The sequence below is a fragment of the Podarcis melisellensis genome (genome assembly GCF_964234715.1).
Source record: "Podarcis melisellensis genome assembly, chromosome: 11".
Taxonomy (NCBI): Eukaryota; Metazoa; Chordata; class Lepidosauria; order Squamata; family Lacertidae; genus Podarcis; species Podarcis melisellensis.
Genome location: NC_138543.1, coordinates 62748803 through 62767577, shown reverse-complemented (window position 1 = coordinate 62767577; position 18775 = coordinate 62748803). Strand labels below are relative to the sequence as shown.

The 18775-nt window shown below is 51.5% G+C and overlaps 1 protein-coding gene across 2 annotated transcripts in view; it reads right to left on the bottom strand.

The window, feature by feature from the left end:
• LOC309379991 (phospholipid-transporting ATPase ID-like) overlaps positions 1–18775 on the bottom strand; it is an 84507-nt gene that overhangs the window by 12042 nt on the left and 53690 nt on the right. For both annotated transcript variants that reach the window (XM_081929603.1, XM_081929602.1), the window contains exons 10-22: positions 18037–18195; positions 16922–17010; positions 15809–16005; positions 12848–13056; positions 11045–11088; positions 10486–10651; positions 8717–8905; positions 7522–7637; positions 6437–6601; positions 4520–4631; positions 3303–3408; positions 2293–2437; positions 608–791 (exon numbers count right to left, since the gene is read on the bottom strand). In XM_081929603.1, the coding sequence (XP_081785729.1) occupies positions 608–791; positions 2293–2437; positions 3303–3408; positions 4520–4631; positions 6437–6601; positions 7522–7637; positions 8717–8905; positions 10486–10651; positions 11045–11088; positions 12848–13056; positions 15809–16005; positions 16922–17010; positions 18037–18195 (1881 nt within the window). The remainder of the gene's footprint in view (positions 1–607; positions 792–2292; positions 2438–3302; positions 3409–4519; positions 4632–6436; positions 6602–7521; positions 7638–8716; positions 8906–10485; positions 10652–11044; positions 11089–12847; positions 13057–15808; positions 16006–16921; positions 17011–18036; positions 18196–18775) is intronic.

Here is an 18775-nt window from a genome sequence, read left to right as displayed (position 1 = left end):
GAGCCCCCTCCCCTCCTGGGGTTTCCAGGAACATTGCGGCCTCCAAACAGGAAGGCAGAGAATCACCCTCCTGTCTAGGAGCCATCGATAGTCCTCTTCTCCATGGATAACTCTAATCCTCTTTTAAATCTCCAGGATCAGGGCCAGAGAGAGAGCACAGCCCCAACCCCACTGGCCTCCCCCTTCCTCATCAAATAGAGCCCCCATCCCGTAGCAGATTCCGCTTCTAGCGAGAGTCCCAGGTGGGGCTCATCGTCCCAGGAAGTTGCTGTGGGGCACCCCTCTCTTGGGGCTGGGGGAGGGGCTGGGTCTCCTTCCCACCCCGTCCTTGTTTTGCATGTGAGGTCCTTTTAATCCATCCCATTATTTCCCCCACTGCTCAGAAACCGCAGCATCTCGCTTGACAGCCAATTAGGCACATTTAACTAATGAGAGCATTGGATGCGCCCGAAGGCTGACGGGCTGCTGCGGAGATTTCTGCAGCGCAATGAGCTGATGAAGTCCTGAAGCTGCTTCTCCCTGGGACTCTGAGGCTGGATCCTGCCTTCAGTGGCCCAGGTGCCCCCCTCTCACAAAGGTACCCCCCCCAGCCTTGCAGGGCCCTCACCCTTGATCATGCTGACGTCGTTGGCCCCGTCCCCGATGGCCAGCGTGACGGCGTTCTTGTACTTCTTCACCAGCTCCACCACCTGCGCCTTCTGCAGAGGTGTCACCCGGCAGCAGATCACCACCTTGCAGAGGCAGGCCGTGCGCACCAGCTCCAGCTCCAGCTCCCCTTCTTGGGCATAGGCCTGCGGGGGGAGACCCACACAGGGAGGGTGCGGGGACAGGAACAATGTGGGATGTGATACGTAAGTAGCAGTCAAGTACAACATTCCTCGTTTTCCTAGAGGGGACATGCAGGGGAATATTTGGTCCAGCCAGTCAAAAACTTCCTGTTTCCTCCTGGCTGGGCCATACTTCCTTTGCATGTGACTAGAGGTGGGCATGACCTTACCTGTCCAGGTAACAAAAGGACAAGGCATGCAGCACTCTCCCTCTTTGACTTCCTCCATCGCTGGAGCAGCTTTTTAGCTAGAAATGCCCTTTTGTCTTTTAGCCAACAGAGGACACTGGGATTATCCCCATATGGGATAGACCCACATGTATATACAGTGGTACCTTGGGTTACAGACGCTTCAGGTTACAGACTCCGCTAACCCAGAAATAGTACCTCGGGTTAAGAACTTTGCTTCAGGATGAGAACAGAAATTGTGCGGCAGCAGCAGGAGGCCCCATTAGCTAAAGTGCTGCTTCAGGTTAAGAACACTTTCAGGTTAAGAACAGACCTCCAGAACGAATTAAGTTCTTAACCCGAAGTACCACTGTATCTGTAACTAAGTCTGCCTTCAGGGATCCCACTGTGAACTGATGTGAGTAAACTTCAGTACATCACACACTGTGAGGGTATGGATGCAGTAACCTGAGCAGCAGGGCTTGACCCCACCAAACACCCATCAAGTGATACAAAAGAGATATTTACATTTCTCTGTTTCCCAGCCAAGTTCATCACACCCTTTTGTCGTCACCTCGGTTTGTAATTGTTTCTGGAATGGCTACCTGTCTGGCACCCAGGTCAGGGGCAGAGGAAGGAGGGGGGTGCGGTGTGCCCCGGGTGTCACACTGAGGGGGGTGATAAAATTCCAGGTGGCACTCACCACAGGGCCTGCAGCATGCCCGAATCACGCATCTTTCCTGGGAGAGACGCAGTGGCTTGGGCACCCGCAGGCTCTGCGCTGCCCCAAATGGTGCGCCCGCTCGCTCCCCGCCAGCACTAGGGTGACTGAGTAGGAGGAGGCAGGCAGACTCTAGAGGCCCCGCAGTGTGCCCTGCCCCTGGGTACGCCACCCCAGGCGCCCGAGCAGCTTCCTCCGCCGCTGACCCAGGTGTCCGGATGCCAGAGATTATCCCTCAGGCAGAGGGGTGGCTGCCCTCCCTCATGTCCCAAGCTACCCCCTTGGTAGCCATTTGCTTCCTGAACAGAACAACGTTGGAATGGCGTGAATCCGATACTGGAGTGATTTTATATGAATTTCTGAAGTTTCCCCAGTGAGCCAGTACATAGATGCATTTATCAGTGAACTGTTGCATTTGGTAATGTACAGGAAAAACTGTGATTTGTGGGGCCATTTGCAGAAGTGAATGTGTTGATTTTGGTAGTGGGGGGGGGGGTGTACGATGTCCGCTGGAGGGGCCAACCCTCCTTTCAACCCTTACATAGATTCCTGCAACAGCGCCTTGCCACCTCCTTACCAGGCTGTGCCCATTAATGACCAGGCCGTATTCCCCGTTGGGCTGTTCCTCTGGCAAGACCTTGCAGTTGCCAGACTTCTTGACTTGGAGGTCCATCTCATCGTCATCCATGGCGGCCTCCTGCGTCATCGTCTTCCTCGCTTTCCTAAGAGAAGACCCACAATAACAAGCACTGCGGAAGCCAGCGGGGTGTTTCCCCAAAACAGTAATAAATTTAATAAATGAAATAAGGGAATAACAACAAAAACGTTAGCAATATGCAAACAAGAAGCAAAACCAGACTCCCACCCCCTAACTAGTAGACAAGCAGACCATCTCAGCCCCTCCCTGGGAGTAGCCCCCAGCAGGGCCTGAGCTTAGCAGCGCTCTGCCCACCTGCGGCTGCCAGCAGCTGGCAGTCAGGGCATGCTGGGGGGAGAGAGGGGCCCTCTTGCCTAGTAGCCCCCGGCAGCCTTGGATCTGGAGGGCATGTGAGATGTGATACATAAGTACAACATTCCTTGTTTTCTTAGAGTGGACATGCAGGGGGATGTTTGGTCCTGTCAGCAGAAAACTTCCTTTTTCCTCCCTAATGGGACATACTTCCTTTGCGTGTGACTAGAGGTGGGCGTGACCGTACCTGTCCAGGTAACAAACGGACAAGGCACACAGCTCTCTCTCTCTTTGACTTCCTCCGTTGTTGGAGCAGCTTTTTAGCTAGCTATCCCCATACGGGATAGATCCACATGTATATACTTTGTAACTAAGTCTGCCTGCAGGGATCCAACTGTGAACTGAATGTGAGTAAACTTCTTATATATATTTTACACAAGATGGTGGCGTGCTTATTCTTTTAAGAGGGATATAAGGGGACTTACCAGGAATCTAATATTAAGAGGCTTATACAAGCCTGCAACCAGCTACCCACTGTGCGTTTAAAAGGGGAATGTAAAACTCTGCTGAGTAAAGGAACTTGCTAGCACAAGTTAGGAAGGATATTAATAAACAATATAGGTTGAGAAGGCCTTTACCTGAGTTCATGGCGCACTTCCTCAAAGGTGTCCCCCTGGATGAAGAAGATGTCCTTCATGTCGTCATAGAGCATGTTGCAGGAGTAGCCGATGTTCACGGCCGTCTCTGGAGAAGGATCACAGAATGGCAGAGTGGGAGGGGGTCCCCTAGTCCAGGCCCCTGCAAGGCAGGAATCTCTGGCGGGGGCCCACCCAACTTCTGCTTCAGCAGCTCCAAGAAAGGAGGAGATGCACCCCTTCATGCAACCAGCGTTAGGCCAGGAGGGATCCATCCCTGGACCCTTGGGGGACAGACTCTCCCTCTCTCATTCTCCCCTTTCGTGGCAACGCCTCTCCCTGAGATGGACCCTTCAGCTGACCTGAGGGCCCCCTCCATCCTGGACGGCTAGGCGGAAGGCAAGAGCCCCTCCTGCGCCCCCACATTGGCCCAGGGATTCCTGAAGCTTCTTGCTCACTCTCCTTCTCACCTCAGCTTGGAGACGGCCTTGCTGGACTTCTCTTGGAAAACCCACCCAAACACCGGAGATGCTTCAAACACACATTTGAAGTTCACAGCTTTCCTCAAAGAAGCCTGGGAGCTGTAGTTTGCAAGGGTGCTGTGAACTGTGGCTCTGGGAGGGGAGAACTACATTTCCCCGGATTCTCTGGGGGAGCTGATGGGCGTTAAATGTGTGTTGGCAATGCTTCAAATGGATTCTTTGCAGTTCATCTCATTTTTCTTGCCTGTGCTTCAAACCACGTCTATCCCCCCTGCGCTCGCTTTAAAGGGCTTTGACTTTTCAGTGCTCTTTGTCCCTTTCTCTTTTGCTCCTGTTGTCTTTGCTCTCCTCTCTCGTTACTCTGCTTCTCTCAGACCTCTTAGGATCCTTGGCGCATTCCTCGGATTTGGCCCCTCCAAGCCCACCTCTCTTTCCCAGCTCCTCCCATTTGCTGAGACAACTCCAGGACGACTTACGGCTGGTGGGAGCAAGGAGGCCAGCCTCACCCCTTTTGAGATTCACCCAGGGGCAGATCAAGGGAGTTCTGCCCCACTGCGCAGGGAGCAGAGGAGGCCCAAAGTCACCCCCATGAATTGAGAAGGTGCTGCGGTGTTCTTTCCGCCCTGTGATGTTACAAAGGCTTCTGGGATGCACCTCAGAAGGGGGCAGAATCAATTGCCAGCTGTTCTTGGGGGGGGGGGCTAAAAGCAGTGTGTCATCTCCCCCGTCTGGCAGTACCTTGCTTGTCTCCAGTGAGCACCCAGATTTTAATCTGCGCTTTCCCCAAGGTCTCAATTGTCTGTGGGACACCGTCTTGCAGCTTGTCCTCAATGGCCGTGGCACCAAGTAACTGCAGAAAGAGGGGGGGTCACAAAGGGGTGCTCTGAAAGGGGTGACCAACGGACACCCAGTGAAGTTCAGGGCCCACCCAGACTTTCACTTATCCTGCTGCTTCCCTCCAGGAAAACCCACCCTATAGCAAGTTGAATTGGAGCAAATGACGGCTGCGTTTTCTGTGGATTGATGTTTGTTCTGATTCAACACTAGAGAGCGGGTTTTCTGGGGAAAGTGGCGAGGCAAACAAAAACCCACTCAGACTCCTGCCTTCTAAGCATGGGACATGGAAGGACAGGTGAGCCCTTAGGTTGAAAGATTCAGGATGGATGAAAGAAAAATCCTTCATCACGCAGTGCAGGGTTAAACTGTGGCTCAGATCCAGTTTGTAGTGGTATAGGAATTCTAAAGTCCTATATATATAAAATAAATGTTCATAAATGTACAAGGCAAACACATACATGAGTATATGAACCACGTGTCTGAAACAGTGAAGAAGAACAATCCTGAAGCATTCTGACTCTCCCAGGACCTCAACTATTTCTCTGCAGTAAGGGAGGAAAATGGGGAAAGCCTTCCCATTGTGTTTTCGCTTACAGATCCTGTCTTAAGGGCATATTTGTGTATGGATAGTATTTACCACCTCCAAGGAATGGCCAGGCTACCAGAAAAGGCAATTGATAAGGCCTTCTCAGGTATCCTGGCAGACAGGAGAGAAGCAACACTCTCCAATTTCTGCTGGGGACAGCCTCCTTCTGTGATGTATGAATGATGTTTTGGGGGGTGGTCTTGAGCTCCAGGGTGGGCAATCTCAAAAGTCTATATAGGAACTGCGTGGGAGTAGGGAGAGCACCCTGTTGCAACAGTTTAATAAAGATCAGGCTTATGAGCTGCTTTGCTTCTCAATAGTCTCTGGTTTGCATCTCTTCTTTTTCTTCTACCAATAGGGAACCTATTTTAGGACTCTATACGGGCTCTTGGGTACCCCATAAGGGATAAAGGAGCAGTTTTTTCTTATAGCAGTAGGTTTCCACAGGCAACTGCTCAGCCGCGATGAGAAGAGGATGCCGAACTGGATGAGCCATTGGCCTGATCCAGGGGGCTCCGTTTATGTTCTTATGACCTCCTAGAAGACAATCTGGCCCAGCGGAGCCCTGGCTGGCTCCATTCCGCCGGCCTGTGGGACTCCAGGGAAGCGGCCCAGATGAAGGCGGCTCAGGAAGGGGCTTGCAAAATGCGCTCGCACATAGACTCTTAAAAGGCAGGAGCAGGAAGGAGCCACACATCATTGCGAGTCCAGCCCCAGGGCTCAACAAAGAGCTTTTTAATGAGTGGAAAATCAGAAAGGGAACAGAGATGCACACACTGAAAGGGGGAAGAAGGACATCTCTCCACTGGGGCAGCGAGAATCAGGCAGCATCTGAAAGGCAAAGCCAGGAAGGCACCAAAGGCAGGGGCTCCACTTTCCTTTAACTCGAACCCACTGGGTTGGGTCCTTCCCTCCGGAGCAAGAGAAAGCAAGCAGGCTTGTTATGTTATGCTTCATTGCCATGATTCTTTTTTTGAATGGGTTGACTGTTTAGAAATACTCGGACAAATTAAAATAAACAAGTAACAACGGCATTCCAAGCCCCTTAAGTTGCATGGCTAATAGAATCACAGAATTGTAGCGCTGGAAGGGACCTCAGGGGTCATCTAGTCCAACCCCCTGCAAGGCAGCAATCTCCGCTAACCCTCACCCTGGCTGACCAATCCCTATTTGCTCCTGTTCGGTGTCTGAGCCTTGGGCGCCTGGCTTCCCTCCTGGGCACCCCCACCTACTATCAGGTCTTTCTCAATTTCTTCGTACAGCTCAGACAGCTTCTCCTCTCGGTCCTGCAGGGCTGTGCTGGCTTCGTGGTGACGCTTCTGCCAGTCGGCAAAGGACTTCCTCTCCAGGTCCTTGTAGGCCACAACCAGCGTCCGGAGACCTTCCCCTGCAAACTCCTATAATAATAATAATAATAATAATAATAATAATAATAATAATAATAATAATAATAATAGTTTATTATTTATACCTGCCCATCTGGCTGGGTTTCCCCAGCCACTCTGGGCGGCTTCCAACAGAACACTAAAATACAGCAACCTATCAAACATTAAAAGGTTCCCTAAACAGGGCTGCCTTCAGATGTCTTCTAAAAGTTTGGTAGTTATTTTTCTCTTTGACATCTGGTGGGAGGGCGTTCCATAGGGCGGGTGCCACTACCAAGAAGGCCCTCTGCCTGGTTCCCTGTAGCTTTGCTTCTCGCAATGAGGGAACCACCAGAAGGCCCTTGGAGCTGGACCTCAGTGTCTGGGTGAACGATGGGGGTGGAGACGCTCCTTCAGGTATACTGGACAGAGGCCAGCACCAACACTTTGACTTGTGCTTGGAACGTACTGGGAGCCAATGCAGATCTCTCAGGACCAGTGTTATGTGGTCTCGGCGGCCGCTCCCACATAACACTGCCCCACATTCTGGATTAGTTGTAGTTTCCAGGTCACCTTCAAAGGTAGCCCCACATAGAGCGCATGGCAGTAGTCCAAGCAGGAGATAACCAGAGCATGCACCACTCTGGCGAGACAGTCTGTGGGCAGGGAGGGTCACATCCTGCATACCAGATGGAGCTGGCAGACAGCCACCCTGGACACAGAATTGACCTCCATGGACAGCTGAGAGTTCAAAATGACTCCCAGGCTGTGCTTCAGCGACACAACTGAGCACAGGAGGGGTCAGGGGAAAGGAGCTCCACAGAGACTCCCCTTCTTAAAGTACCCTCTTTGTGGGTCTCACGTAGCCCCCAGGGGGTGGGCTGGGGTGAAGATGAAGCCGCAAGGGCATCGCTCTGGGTAGGCTCTGCATGCAAACTCTGCTGCCAGCTTACTTCCAAGTACTCGGTAGTCTCTTCCTTAAGAGGTACACAGGAAGGGTGCAGGAGTTCGTACAGGATTGTGTCCGCCCCCTTGCAGTACAGGGTCACCTTGCCATCGGGGCGACGCACTGGGAAGAAGGGAAGAAGGGCAGAAAATGAGAGGGTGCCCAGAATCGCTCCCCACCCTGGACAGACACACGACACGCGGGCAGAGAGTCAGAGATGGCTGGGGGGAGGGTTTGTCCCCTATTATGTATTGAGTTGTCTTTGTCAACTGGTTGGACAGTGTTCTTGAAGCTACAAACATGAGTTTGACCAAACTGCGGGAGGCAGTGGAAGACAGGAGTGCCTGGCGTGCTCTGGTCCAGGGGGTCACGAAGCGGGACTAAACGACTAAACAACAACATGTGTTGACTAAACAACAGCATGCATCCAAAATGCAGCAGTCTGATTGGTCCTAGAACAATAGGATTCAGAATGCAGCAGTCTGATTGGTCCACAGGAGCCACCCAAACCAGCTCCAGGTGGAAGTGAATCCGCAACCTGATTGGCCTACAGGAGAATCCCGGAATTAGCCAATCACATGGGGCCCATTGTGTAAATAATGTACATAAAGCAGACATTCTGGGGGAACTTCCATTCCTCCTCACCACTGTGAGCTGAATAAAGAGCATGGAATCCACTCTCAACTCCGAGTATATTTCATCCCCCTTCCTTCAAAGATCTAGTCTTCCTGGATGGAAGGGCCAGAGCGGCTCAACAGCAGAACATCTGCTTGGCATGCAGAAGGGGAGGAGCCCTGCCTGAGGTCCTGGACGACTGCTGCCCGTTGTCACTGCAGAGCACACTGAGTGAGATGTGCCAATGGGCAGAAGCTTCCTAACTGTAGGGCATGGCATCATTCTCTCTTCTGGGGTTTTCTCACACAGCCCCTCAAAGGGTGTCAGAACTGGAGCTCTTGCAAGAGTCCAGCCCCCTAGAAGTTCCTTTTCTATAGCGAGCAGGTAGTGGAAATCGCTTTGCACCAATTCAGTCAAACTCCCGTCGAAAAAGTCTGCCCAGCTGGTTGACGCTGGTGGAAACAACTCAGCAAGAGCCACTCCACCAGGGCACAAAGAGGAGACCCGGGCATGTGCAGAGTATTTCCCTGAGAACCAATCACAGACGAGGCCCAGGGTTTGGGGGAGGGGAGGAAGGGGGCACACACCAATGACAGACATCCGCTTGCGCACATTGTTGAAATCCAGGATGGCAAGGAGCTTATAGACGATTGTCTTCCCCATTTCCACCACGGTGATGGTCTCTGGGGTCCGGGCGCGGAAGACGAAGCCAAAGTTCCGGGCGGCCGTCACCAGGGCCCCCTCGTCCGGAGACTGCGCCTGGTAGACCAGCTCACCTGCCAGGGAGGGCAAGGGGGGGGGGGAGAGGCAGCGTCACTTGCAAGAGGGAGGCGGAAAAGTCCCAAGCGCAGCAACCGATTTGGGAGTCTTGAGGGAACAGGCGGCCAAGAAGAGACGCCCTTAAAGTTCCTAAAATGATGCCTGGCCTGGACAAAGGGGAGCAGGGAGAGGTTTTCTGCAGGAGGCGGGAGCCAGACCCCCGAGGCCAGGACAGGGCCGGGCTAAGATTTGAGGAGGCCCTCAGCTCCTGAAGGGAATGGGGCCCTTTATATGTCCAGCTGTCCTTTGTCAGCAACAAATTGTCACTGTTTTTTTGTGTTGAATATATGCTATATGGTAATTTATGAACCTAATAGGTATCTCAAGTCATTTGCACATAACAAAACAAAGTAATTGTTGAACTGAAATACAATTAAGAAGAAGGATATTAATAGTGAAATCATTATTAAGCTCTAACTTAAAATGATTTTTATTCATAAAAAACTTAATAATGCAAACACATTGGCATTTGGCAATAACAAAAGTTCCTTTAGAAACACAATTTACAAAGACTCATAATTCAGCCCTTTGCATAGCCCTGCAACCAGTCCATGCAGAATGTCGGCACCCTATATATAGAAAGGAGCAAACCAGTGATATTTTAGGGAGCAGGCTAGCAGGCGGGGCCCATGACTTACATGCTAGGAGCCTACACAACACAAAACATGGTTGCTCTATGTAGGTTTTATTTTATTTGTCCCCCCCCATATATTTTGGAAATGTACATCCAGTTTTTTTCCTTTACATTTTTTGGGCCCCCAAGAGAGTGGGCCCCTAAGCTATAGCTTGTTTGGCTTATACGTCAATCTGGCACTGCTCATAACACTGGAACTCATGGGCAGCCAGCGATGCTGAATGTTGGGAAGACTCAGGACAGATAAAAGGAAGATCTTCTTCATGCAGCACCCAGGGCTGATCCACACCTCCGTTTGCCTCCCTGTTTTCCTCGGGGGAAGCCTCATCTTTGGTGCTGAATCGGAACAAACAGCCATCAGCAGGCTGCCATTTGTTCCAATTTAGCACTAAAGAGCAGGTTCTCTAGGGCAAAGGCAAAACCCATGCTTAGAAGGTGCAGGACGAGCAGAAGTGTGAGTGAGCTCATAGCTAACCCGTGGAACTCCCTCCTACTGCAGGCAGGGATGGCCACCAATTTGGATGGCTTTAGAAGAGGGTTAGACAAATTCATGTTGGGGGAGAAGACAACGGGTGGCTACCATGTTTTCTGCCTCCTCCTCCTGAATCGCTGCTCTTGGGCTCGGATCCTGCTTGCGGGTTTCTGCTTGGCCCCTGTGAGAACAGGGCGCAGCATCTGACCCATAAGGGCTCTTTTCATGTTCTCATGAGACCTTCAGAGTCCAACCCGCAAGAGCCCCCCAGCACAGCACCCCCAGGCGAGGTCCCCCCCTCTCCCCACAGGCCACACCGCTGCTCTGAGCCAGAGGTGCTGTCTCCCCACAGAATTGCAGAATGGGACCCTGAGGGTCATCTAGTCCAACCCCTGCAAGGCAGGAGGCACAGCTCCACCCCTCCCCCTCACCTGGCTTCTTCTCTTCTGGCATCACTGTGTGGCAGAGAGAAAGGAGGCGGAAAAACTTGTGGGTGATGACATCTCCCGCCTTCACTTCCTCCACCAGGCTTTGGTCGTAGAAGGAGAATTTGGGGTCAGCGAGGGGGTTGTAGGAGAAGTCAACTTTTGGGGTACTCTGAAAGGGGGGGCGAGAGAAAGGTTGCCACCATGAGAACGTCTCTGGGCTCATCTGCCTTCCTTTCTTCTGGCTGGACAAAGACTACGAAAGACCATGCAGAGGCTCCTCATCCTTCCCAGGCAGCTGGCTGCTCTGGGGACCAGCCTGCCAAACTCCAGGGCAATGGCAGCCTTGACCCAGAAGGTCCAGAGCTTCCCCCGAGAGAGGAAAGGAAGAAGGAAATTTCCAGGAGGGAAGCTCAAGGCACAAGGGGGGGGGGGAGTCGAAATTCCTTTTGTCCACTTCAGCCGCCACACTGGGATACGTCCTGGCAAGTGCCGGGCAGGGCTGGAACCACAACAATGCCCAGTGGCCCTGCCTGCCACCCTTTGACCCCTCACAGCCCCTTACCTCCGTAATCTCCACCCGTTGTCCATCCAAGTCAAAGACATCCCCTGTGGGCGAGAAGCACAGAGCCCAGCTGAGATGACAACAAACACACACCTGGCTGTGAATTCCAGGCCTGGGCCAGTTTGTGCCAGCGGGACGACAGGGGCACCCGGGCACCTTTGGGACCCTGGCCAAGGATCTACAATTGCCCATTGGGAAGCAGGTGAGACACCAGGCCGGCATTGAAAAACAGGTGCAGGTGTGGGGCTCCAGAAGGTCTGAATGGTTCCTGTATTGGCACTTTATTTATTTCTTGAATTTATTTATTTATTGAATTTATATACCGCCCCATACCCGGAGGTCTCAGGGCAGTTCACAGAAAAGATCACAACATAAATAATCAGAATAAAAACAACAACCCAATAACACACACCCACACAGAAAAGAGCCACATTTTAAAAGGGTAAAAAAGGTAAAGGGACCCTTGACCTTTAGGTCCAGTTGTGGCCAACTCTGGGGTTGCGGCGCTCATCTCACTTTATTGGCCAAGGGAGCTGGCCTACAGCTTCTGGGTCATGTGGCCAGCAGGACTAAGCCGCTTCTGGCAAACCAGAGCAGCCCACGGAAACGCTGTTTACCTTCCTGCCTCAGTGGTACCTATTAATCTACTTGAACTTTGATGTGCTTTTGAACTGCTAGGTGGGCAGGAGCAGGGATCGAGCAATGGGAGCTCACCCCGTTGCAGGGATTCGAACCACTGACCTCCCGATCGGCAAGTCCTAGGCTTTGTGGTTTAACCCACAGCGCCACCCATGTACCCATTTAAAAGGGTATAGGATGTCAAACAGATCAACAAAGGCCTGGTTAAAAAGGAACATTTTTGTCTGGCGCCTAAAGGTGTATAATGAAGGCGCCAGTCGAACTTCCCTAGGGAGAGCATTCCACAGATGGGGAGCCACTGCAGAGAAGGCCCCGTTCTCGTGTTACCACCCTCTGGACTTCCCAAGGAGGAGGCACACGAAGGAGGCACACAGAAGATGATCTCAAGGTCCAGGTAGGTTCATATGGGAAGAGGCGGTCCTTGAGGTATTGCAGTCCTGAGCTGCTTAAGGCTTTATAGGTCAAAACCAGCACTTTGAACTGGGCCCAGAAACTAATCGGTAGCCAGCACAGTTGGACAAGGATTAGTATAATATGCTCAAACTATTTTGTTCCGGTGAGCAACCTGGCCGCTGAATTCTACACCAGCTGAAGCATCCGAACCATCTTTCCTTCCCCCAAGCCACCCATGCTGACTGGGACTAATGGATGAACAAAATCTCGGGGGGGGGGGGACACAGCAGGCTGGCAAAGGGTCCATATTCCAAAGGAGCAGGAAAGACTTTTAATGTATGCGACGACAGCCGCAGGGATGTTATTAGCCCAGAGATGGAAAGAAGACAAAGCAGAGAAGAATGGCAAACTAAGCTATTGGACTATGCCGAAATGGCAAAACTGCCCAGAAAGCTCAGGAATCAAGAAGACCAAAGCTTTAATAAAGGATGGGGGGAAATTTACAATATATCTGGGAGACAGCTGTAAGCAGATGAAAGCATTAGCAGGATTGCAGTAACACAGATACTATGGACAAAATGGAGTGACATAAAATATGGATTCTGGAACAATATGCAATCGGAAAAGTTGACATTTGGAGCCATGGAGGGAAAGGTGCAGAGATTGGGAGAACCCCCTAAATATGGATATGTATTTTACACTTGTAAGATCAAATAAAAATTATTTCAAAGAGATGAAGGGATGCAGCAGCCCCAGGAGAGTGCCCCCTACCATAGATCTTCCCGTTGATGCAGCACTTGTTGAAGACCATGATGTTCTGGGTGAGGGTCCCCGTCTTGTCGGAGAAGATGTACTTGATCTGCCCCAGCTCCTCGTTGAGGGTGGTGGTCCGGGCCTGGGCAGGGGTGTCACTGAGGGGGTAGTACATCTTGCGGTCCCACTCAATGTAGAAGCTGTTGCCCAAACGGATGATCTCTACGCTGAACGAGAGGAGGGAGGGGAGACCAAGGAATGGGCTGGAGACCTGGCAGGAAAAGCTTCCTGGCGCCTGGGGTCCCTTTGCAAGATGCAAGAGGCCACTGAAGATGCTGCTTCCGGGGGGGGGGGGTCAGCGGGTGACCCGTGTGCAGCCTGTGCACACAGAGAGGCAGCGCGGTGCAGTGGTTAGAACGCCATGCTAGGATTTGGGAGGCCAGCTTTCCAGGCACCACTTGAGCATGCTGCTCCCTGGACAACCTTGGGCCAGGGTCGCCGTCTCTCAGCCTCCCTCGCAGGGTTAATGCAAGGACCAAAGAGAGGAGAGAGAACTCTGCACACCCCCTTGAGCAACTTGGAGGAAGGAGGGTGGGACAGAAATGTAGTCCATAAACTGCAGCGCAAGCGCATGCTGGGAAGCCAGAACCGGCTGCTCCCTCAAGGAAAAGGCATTCCTAGGTGTCTGGCCAGGGACCTCGGCTCCATCTCCCTCACCCCCTGACCTTCCCTGACACAGAAGTCACATGCATCCTCCCTGGACCCCATGACGTACAGTGGTCCCTTGGTTCTCAAACGCCTTGGTACTCAAACAACTTGGAACCCAAACACTACAAACTCGGAAGTGTTCCATTTTGCAAACCTTATTCAGAAGCCGAACGTGCGCCATTTTGAGTGTTACACTTCCAATTTGAGTGTTACGCTGAGGTCTGTCTGTTTCTGCTATTTATTTTGTGTTTTTGTTTTTGCAGCTTTTTTGTTTTGTTTCTGTGACTGTGTGGAACCCAGTTCAGCTCCTGATTGATTGATTGTGTGACTGCAGTACATTGTTTATTGCTTTCATTTTATGGATCGATGGTCTCATTAGATAGCAAAATTCATGTTAAATTGCTGTTTTAGGAATTGTTTTCAAAAGTCTGGAACGGATTCATCCATTCTGCATTACTTTCTATGGGAAAGCACGCCTTGGTTTTGGAACAACTTCTGGGACGGACTAAGTTTGAGAACCAAGGTACCACTGTAAGGGCGATGCCACGTCCGCTGTGAAGAAGGAAGCGGCTGAGTCGGAGCCTGGGCATAGCGCCATCACTGCAGAGTCAAAGGAGAGTCACAGAGCTCCTTCAAAAAGCTCACCAGCCTTGCCAAGGATGTGGTTCCTCCTTCCCCCACCCCAAGGGTTGGGCTGCCAGAGCACACTGCCTGCCCTGGTTGGGCAAGAGGAGGAAACACGCCAGAAGGGGGGGGGGGTGGCCCTATTGGTGCCCAGAAAGCGAAAGTAGGGCTGGAGGAGCAGTGCATGCTGGGACACCTCCCACTCCTTTCGGCTCACACTTGGACTGGCCTCTTCCTTAAACTCAAAAATCCCAAATGCAGTAACTTCCTCCAGTGGCGGAGGAAGGGAGCAGTAGGGGCAGGTCACCCCGGGTACCACCACTGAGGGGGTGACAAAATGCTGGGCAGCACTCACCGTGGGGCCTGCAGTGCGCCCGAGCCACACATCTCTCCCCCAGCTGTAGGGTGGCTGAGTGGGAGGAGGCGGACAGACTCCTTGGAGGCCCCACAGAGCATTCTGCCCCAGCTGGCCCCACCCCCATGGGTGGTTGGCCCCGCCCCTGGGCACAGGGCATGAATGCCACCCCGGGCACCAGATCGGCTTGCTCCACCGCTGACTTCCTCATAGAGGAGTCGTGACAACCTCTTGATCTTTGGGTTGCCGTTTTCTGAACTTTTTAATATTCTTTTTCAGGCAATGCAACCAGAACTGTACACAGTGGGTTGTAGCCAATGTTCCATCTACTCAGAGTAGACCTATTGATATTAATGGAGCCGAGCGAGTCATCGCAATGGCTCTGGTCTGGGTAGAAGTAACTTCAGATACAATCCCAAGTGCATTTGCAGCATTGATTTGCATACAGTGGTACCTCTGGTTACGAACGCTTTTGGTTACACACACTTCACGTTACAAGCTCCGCTAACCTGGAAGTAGGTCTCCTGGTTGCTAACTTTGCCCCAGGATGCGAGCGGAAATCACGCACCAGAGGTGTGCGTGCAGCGGGAGGCACCATTCGCAAAAGCGAGCCGCAGGATAAGAACAGTTTCCGGTTATGAACGGGCCTCAGTTTGTAACCAGAGGTACCACTATAACGGTATTACAATCTTGACAGTCTCGTTTCCCATTCCTTTCCCAATGCACATGGAGTCCCCATCGCCACATCTGCCCTGCCAGACCAGACCCCGTGAGGGTAGAGGCGCATGAGAACACGATGGCTTGGGACTCTTGAGCCCTCCACGTTTGGGACTGGAATGCCAAATGTTTCACTGAAGGACAATAGGGAAGACTGTCAGGAGTGTGTGCCGGAGCCAGGCTCTGTGACCAGTAGGGCTTCACAGGACTGGTGGCAAGAGCTGGGAAGGGATAGAAAGTCAGCATTTCCCTTCGGCTCTTGGCCACAGCAACACGCTTCCTGCCTTGGTGCGTTTGACTTCTTGCTTCCTGATCCTCAGACCTTGGCTTCTTGACTCCTTGCTTCTCAACCCTCGGACCCTTGGCTTCGTGGCTCCCTGCTTCCTGACCCTCAGACCCCTGGCTTCTGGACTCTCATTCCTGCTCCCACTCCGCCATCTTGCCTCCAGTCCCGACGTCCTCAGCCGGGACTTTGATCGCCCGTAGACCGGACCGTGACAAAGACACATACACACCGGTGCAAAATGGGCCGTTTGGGGGCTGGCGCAGGACACGTGCCTCTCCCCCCCACTTACCTGACGTAGAGGGAGATGGGCACCACTGTGTTGAGGATGATGACGTAGGACCAGAACATGAGGAAGGCGGAATAGAAGGCCGAGTGGACGTCGTGCGGCCAGGGCAGGTAGACCTGGAAGGCAGCGCCTCTCTTGTACTCCCAGATGCTGTTGCCAATGGCCAGCACTGAGCACATGGCGGCCAGAAGAACAAAGATCTGCAAGGAAAGGGGAGGGGAGGAAGCAGAAGAACATCTCTGTCCCACTGTATAGATACAGAGTTTGTGTAAAAGAACATTGTCAAAAGATGACATACAATGAAATGAAAAAAAATGTTTAAAATAACTTTTGTTAAAAAAACCAGAAGCATTTTTATTAGGAATCATAGGCGTCGATATCCCAAAGGAGCATAAAAGTCTTTTTGTGTATGGAACAACAGCTGCCCAGATGTTACTAGCCCAGAGATGGAAAGAAGATAAAGTCCCCACCAGAGCGGAATGGCAAACCAAGCTGATGGACTATGCCAAGATGGCAAAACTGACTGGAAAACTCAGAAACCAAGTGCACAAAAACTTTATAAAAGAGTGGGGGGGGGGGGAAATTATCAGTTATTTAGGAGACCTCTGTAAGCAGAAGGAAGGAAACACTGACAGGATTTTTATTTCACTTGTAGTCTAACAAATACTATGGACATTATGGATTGAGATAAAAGATAGAGCATGGAAGAATATGCAGTTGTAAATGTTTAAAATGGGACCCCATGGAGGGGGTGGGGGAAGTCGTGAGACTCTGGGAATCTCTGTATATGGATTTATGTCTGGATTTTTATAACCTTGTATTTGTAAAATAATAAAAAAAGATAGCTAATCCATGAAATAACCCCCCTCCCCCCCACACACAAATGCCAGTTAATTTCTAACCCTACTCCCTAAATCTACCTTCTACTTTAGTTGCTGCCTAGTTCTTGCAAATAAGGAGGGAAGAAATAATTGATTTCTGAGTCTCTTATGAATAAAGTCCATGCCCCCCCTTTGCTGCTATTCTCATGCCCCCTCCCCCTCCCTCCCTGCTTTTGTGAGGAAGCCCCTCAGCTGGAATGACAAGAGATGGAGCCAAGCCGCCGTTCGCACTCACCACCAGCACCAAGAAGTTCATCAGGCGATCAATGCTGGTCCTTTTGAACGTGGTTCTTCCGCTGTTTTGCATCAACTTGGTGTCTGGCCCTGGCAGTTGAAACAAAAGTCTGATTTTTTGTTGCACGGTCGGATTTTAATTTCCAGATCAAAGCACCTCCTGGGAGGCAGGAGACCCTGACAAATGGCAGCCGTCGATGGATTTGAGGGAAGGCAAAGGCAGGAGAGTCTGCCCCCTTTCAGGCTGCAGAAGGGGCAGAGGGACCCCACTGCACAAAGCCACCAGGTGGGATCGGCTCTGGGCATCCTGGGCCCTGTGGGAGATGCAGGTGCTTTGCAGAATCATAGCAGTGCAGAGTTGGAAGAGACCCTGAGGTTCATCTAGACCAGCCCCTGCAATGCAGGAATCTAGGGAAGTGAAGAGCTTGGCAGCCCCACAAGCGGTGCCAGATTTACCGTATTTTTTGCTCCATAGGATGCACCTAATTTTTAGTGGGGGAATGCAAGAAAAAAAATATTCTTTAAAGGGAGTGCTGAGCAGAGCCTGTATGCATCCCAGACTCTGCTCAGCGCTCCCTTTCACGAGCCGCGAGGAGCGTGTGTGCGGCACTTGTGGGCTTTTCCCCGAGGAGGGAGAAGGGCTTTTTCCTCGGGGAAAAGCCCCCAAGAGCCGCACACATGCTCCACACGGCTCGTGAAAGGGAGCACGGCTCTTGGGGGCTTTTCCGGGAGGTGGGGGAAGGGACAGAGAAAAATAAACTGGATGCACATTTCCAAAATATAAGATAAAAACAAATAAAATAAAACCTACATACAGATCCATAAATGACCATGTAGCATATATCCAACACACAAAAACAATGACAAGTTGTTGATGACAAAGGACAGCTGGACATAGAAAGGGCCCCATGACCTTCAGGAGCTGAGGGCCTCATCAAACCTCAATCCGGCCCTGGACACAAGCCAGGCTCTTTTCTGTGCCCTCCCCTCAAGCTGTGGGCAAAAGACCCCTTTCAAGAGCTAGAGCCCCCCAATCCCAGTGAGAGGGGCTTTTACATGGTTACACCAGAGACGTTTGGTCCCTTCCTCCTGCTTCTCTCGCCCAGCTGCTCTTACCTGCAAAGATGACCAGTCCGAAGCACCAGTCCGTGTTGCGGATGGTGCAGCCCCTCAGCAGCATCTTCTCGTTGTCCAGGGCGTATTTCTCCCCCTTGAAGAGGAGGGTCCCCATAAACTTGTCCAGCTTGTTGTTTGGCGCTTCACACTTGATCTCGCCTGCAGGCAAAGAACAGGCGCTCTGAGTCGCCGCCGTCCGCTGCTGGCCAGAGTCCCAGGCTGAGCCTGGAGATCTGGGTGGACATCAGATCTACTGCCTTTTCTGTTGGGATGGAGGCAAACCAAGGAGCAGAGAGGAGCTCGCAGCAGGGAGGGGGCAGGATCAGTCAGTCCCTGGCAATGAGCTTCATAGCCAGGCAGAGATTTGAACTCAGGCCTCGGTGGTCCACCGCCAGCACTCTCTCTGATGCGCTTCCTCTTCTCCCCATTAGGAACAGCAGCTGCCCAGAAGGCACTCGGGTGAGCTCAGGTGCTCTTTGCCCTCTCACAGCCAATAATAATAATAATAATAATAATAATAATAATAATAATAATAATAATAATAAGTTTTTTAAAAAAAATATTTATACCCCACCCTTCCCAGTTCAGAAAACCAGGCTCAGGGTGGCTAACAACATATTTAAAACACTTAATTGTAATACAATATAGAAGCAGCATAAAATAACAGTATAAAAACATGAATAACAATAAAATTCAAAGTTCAAAAATCAATCTGGGAGAAATCCATCCAATAAGCATT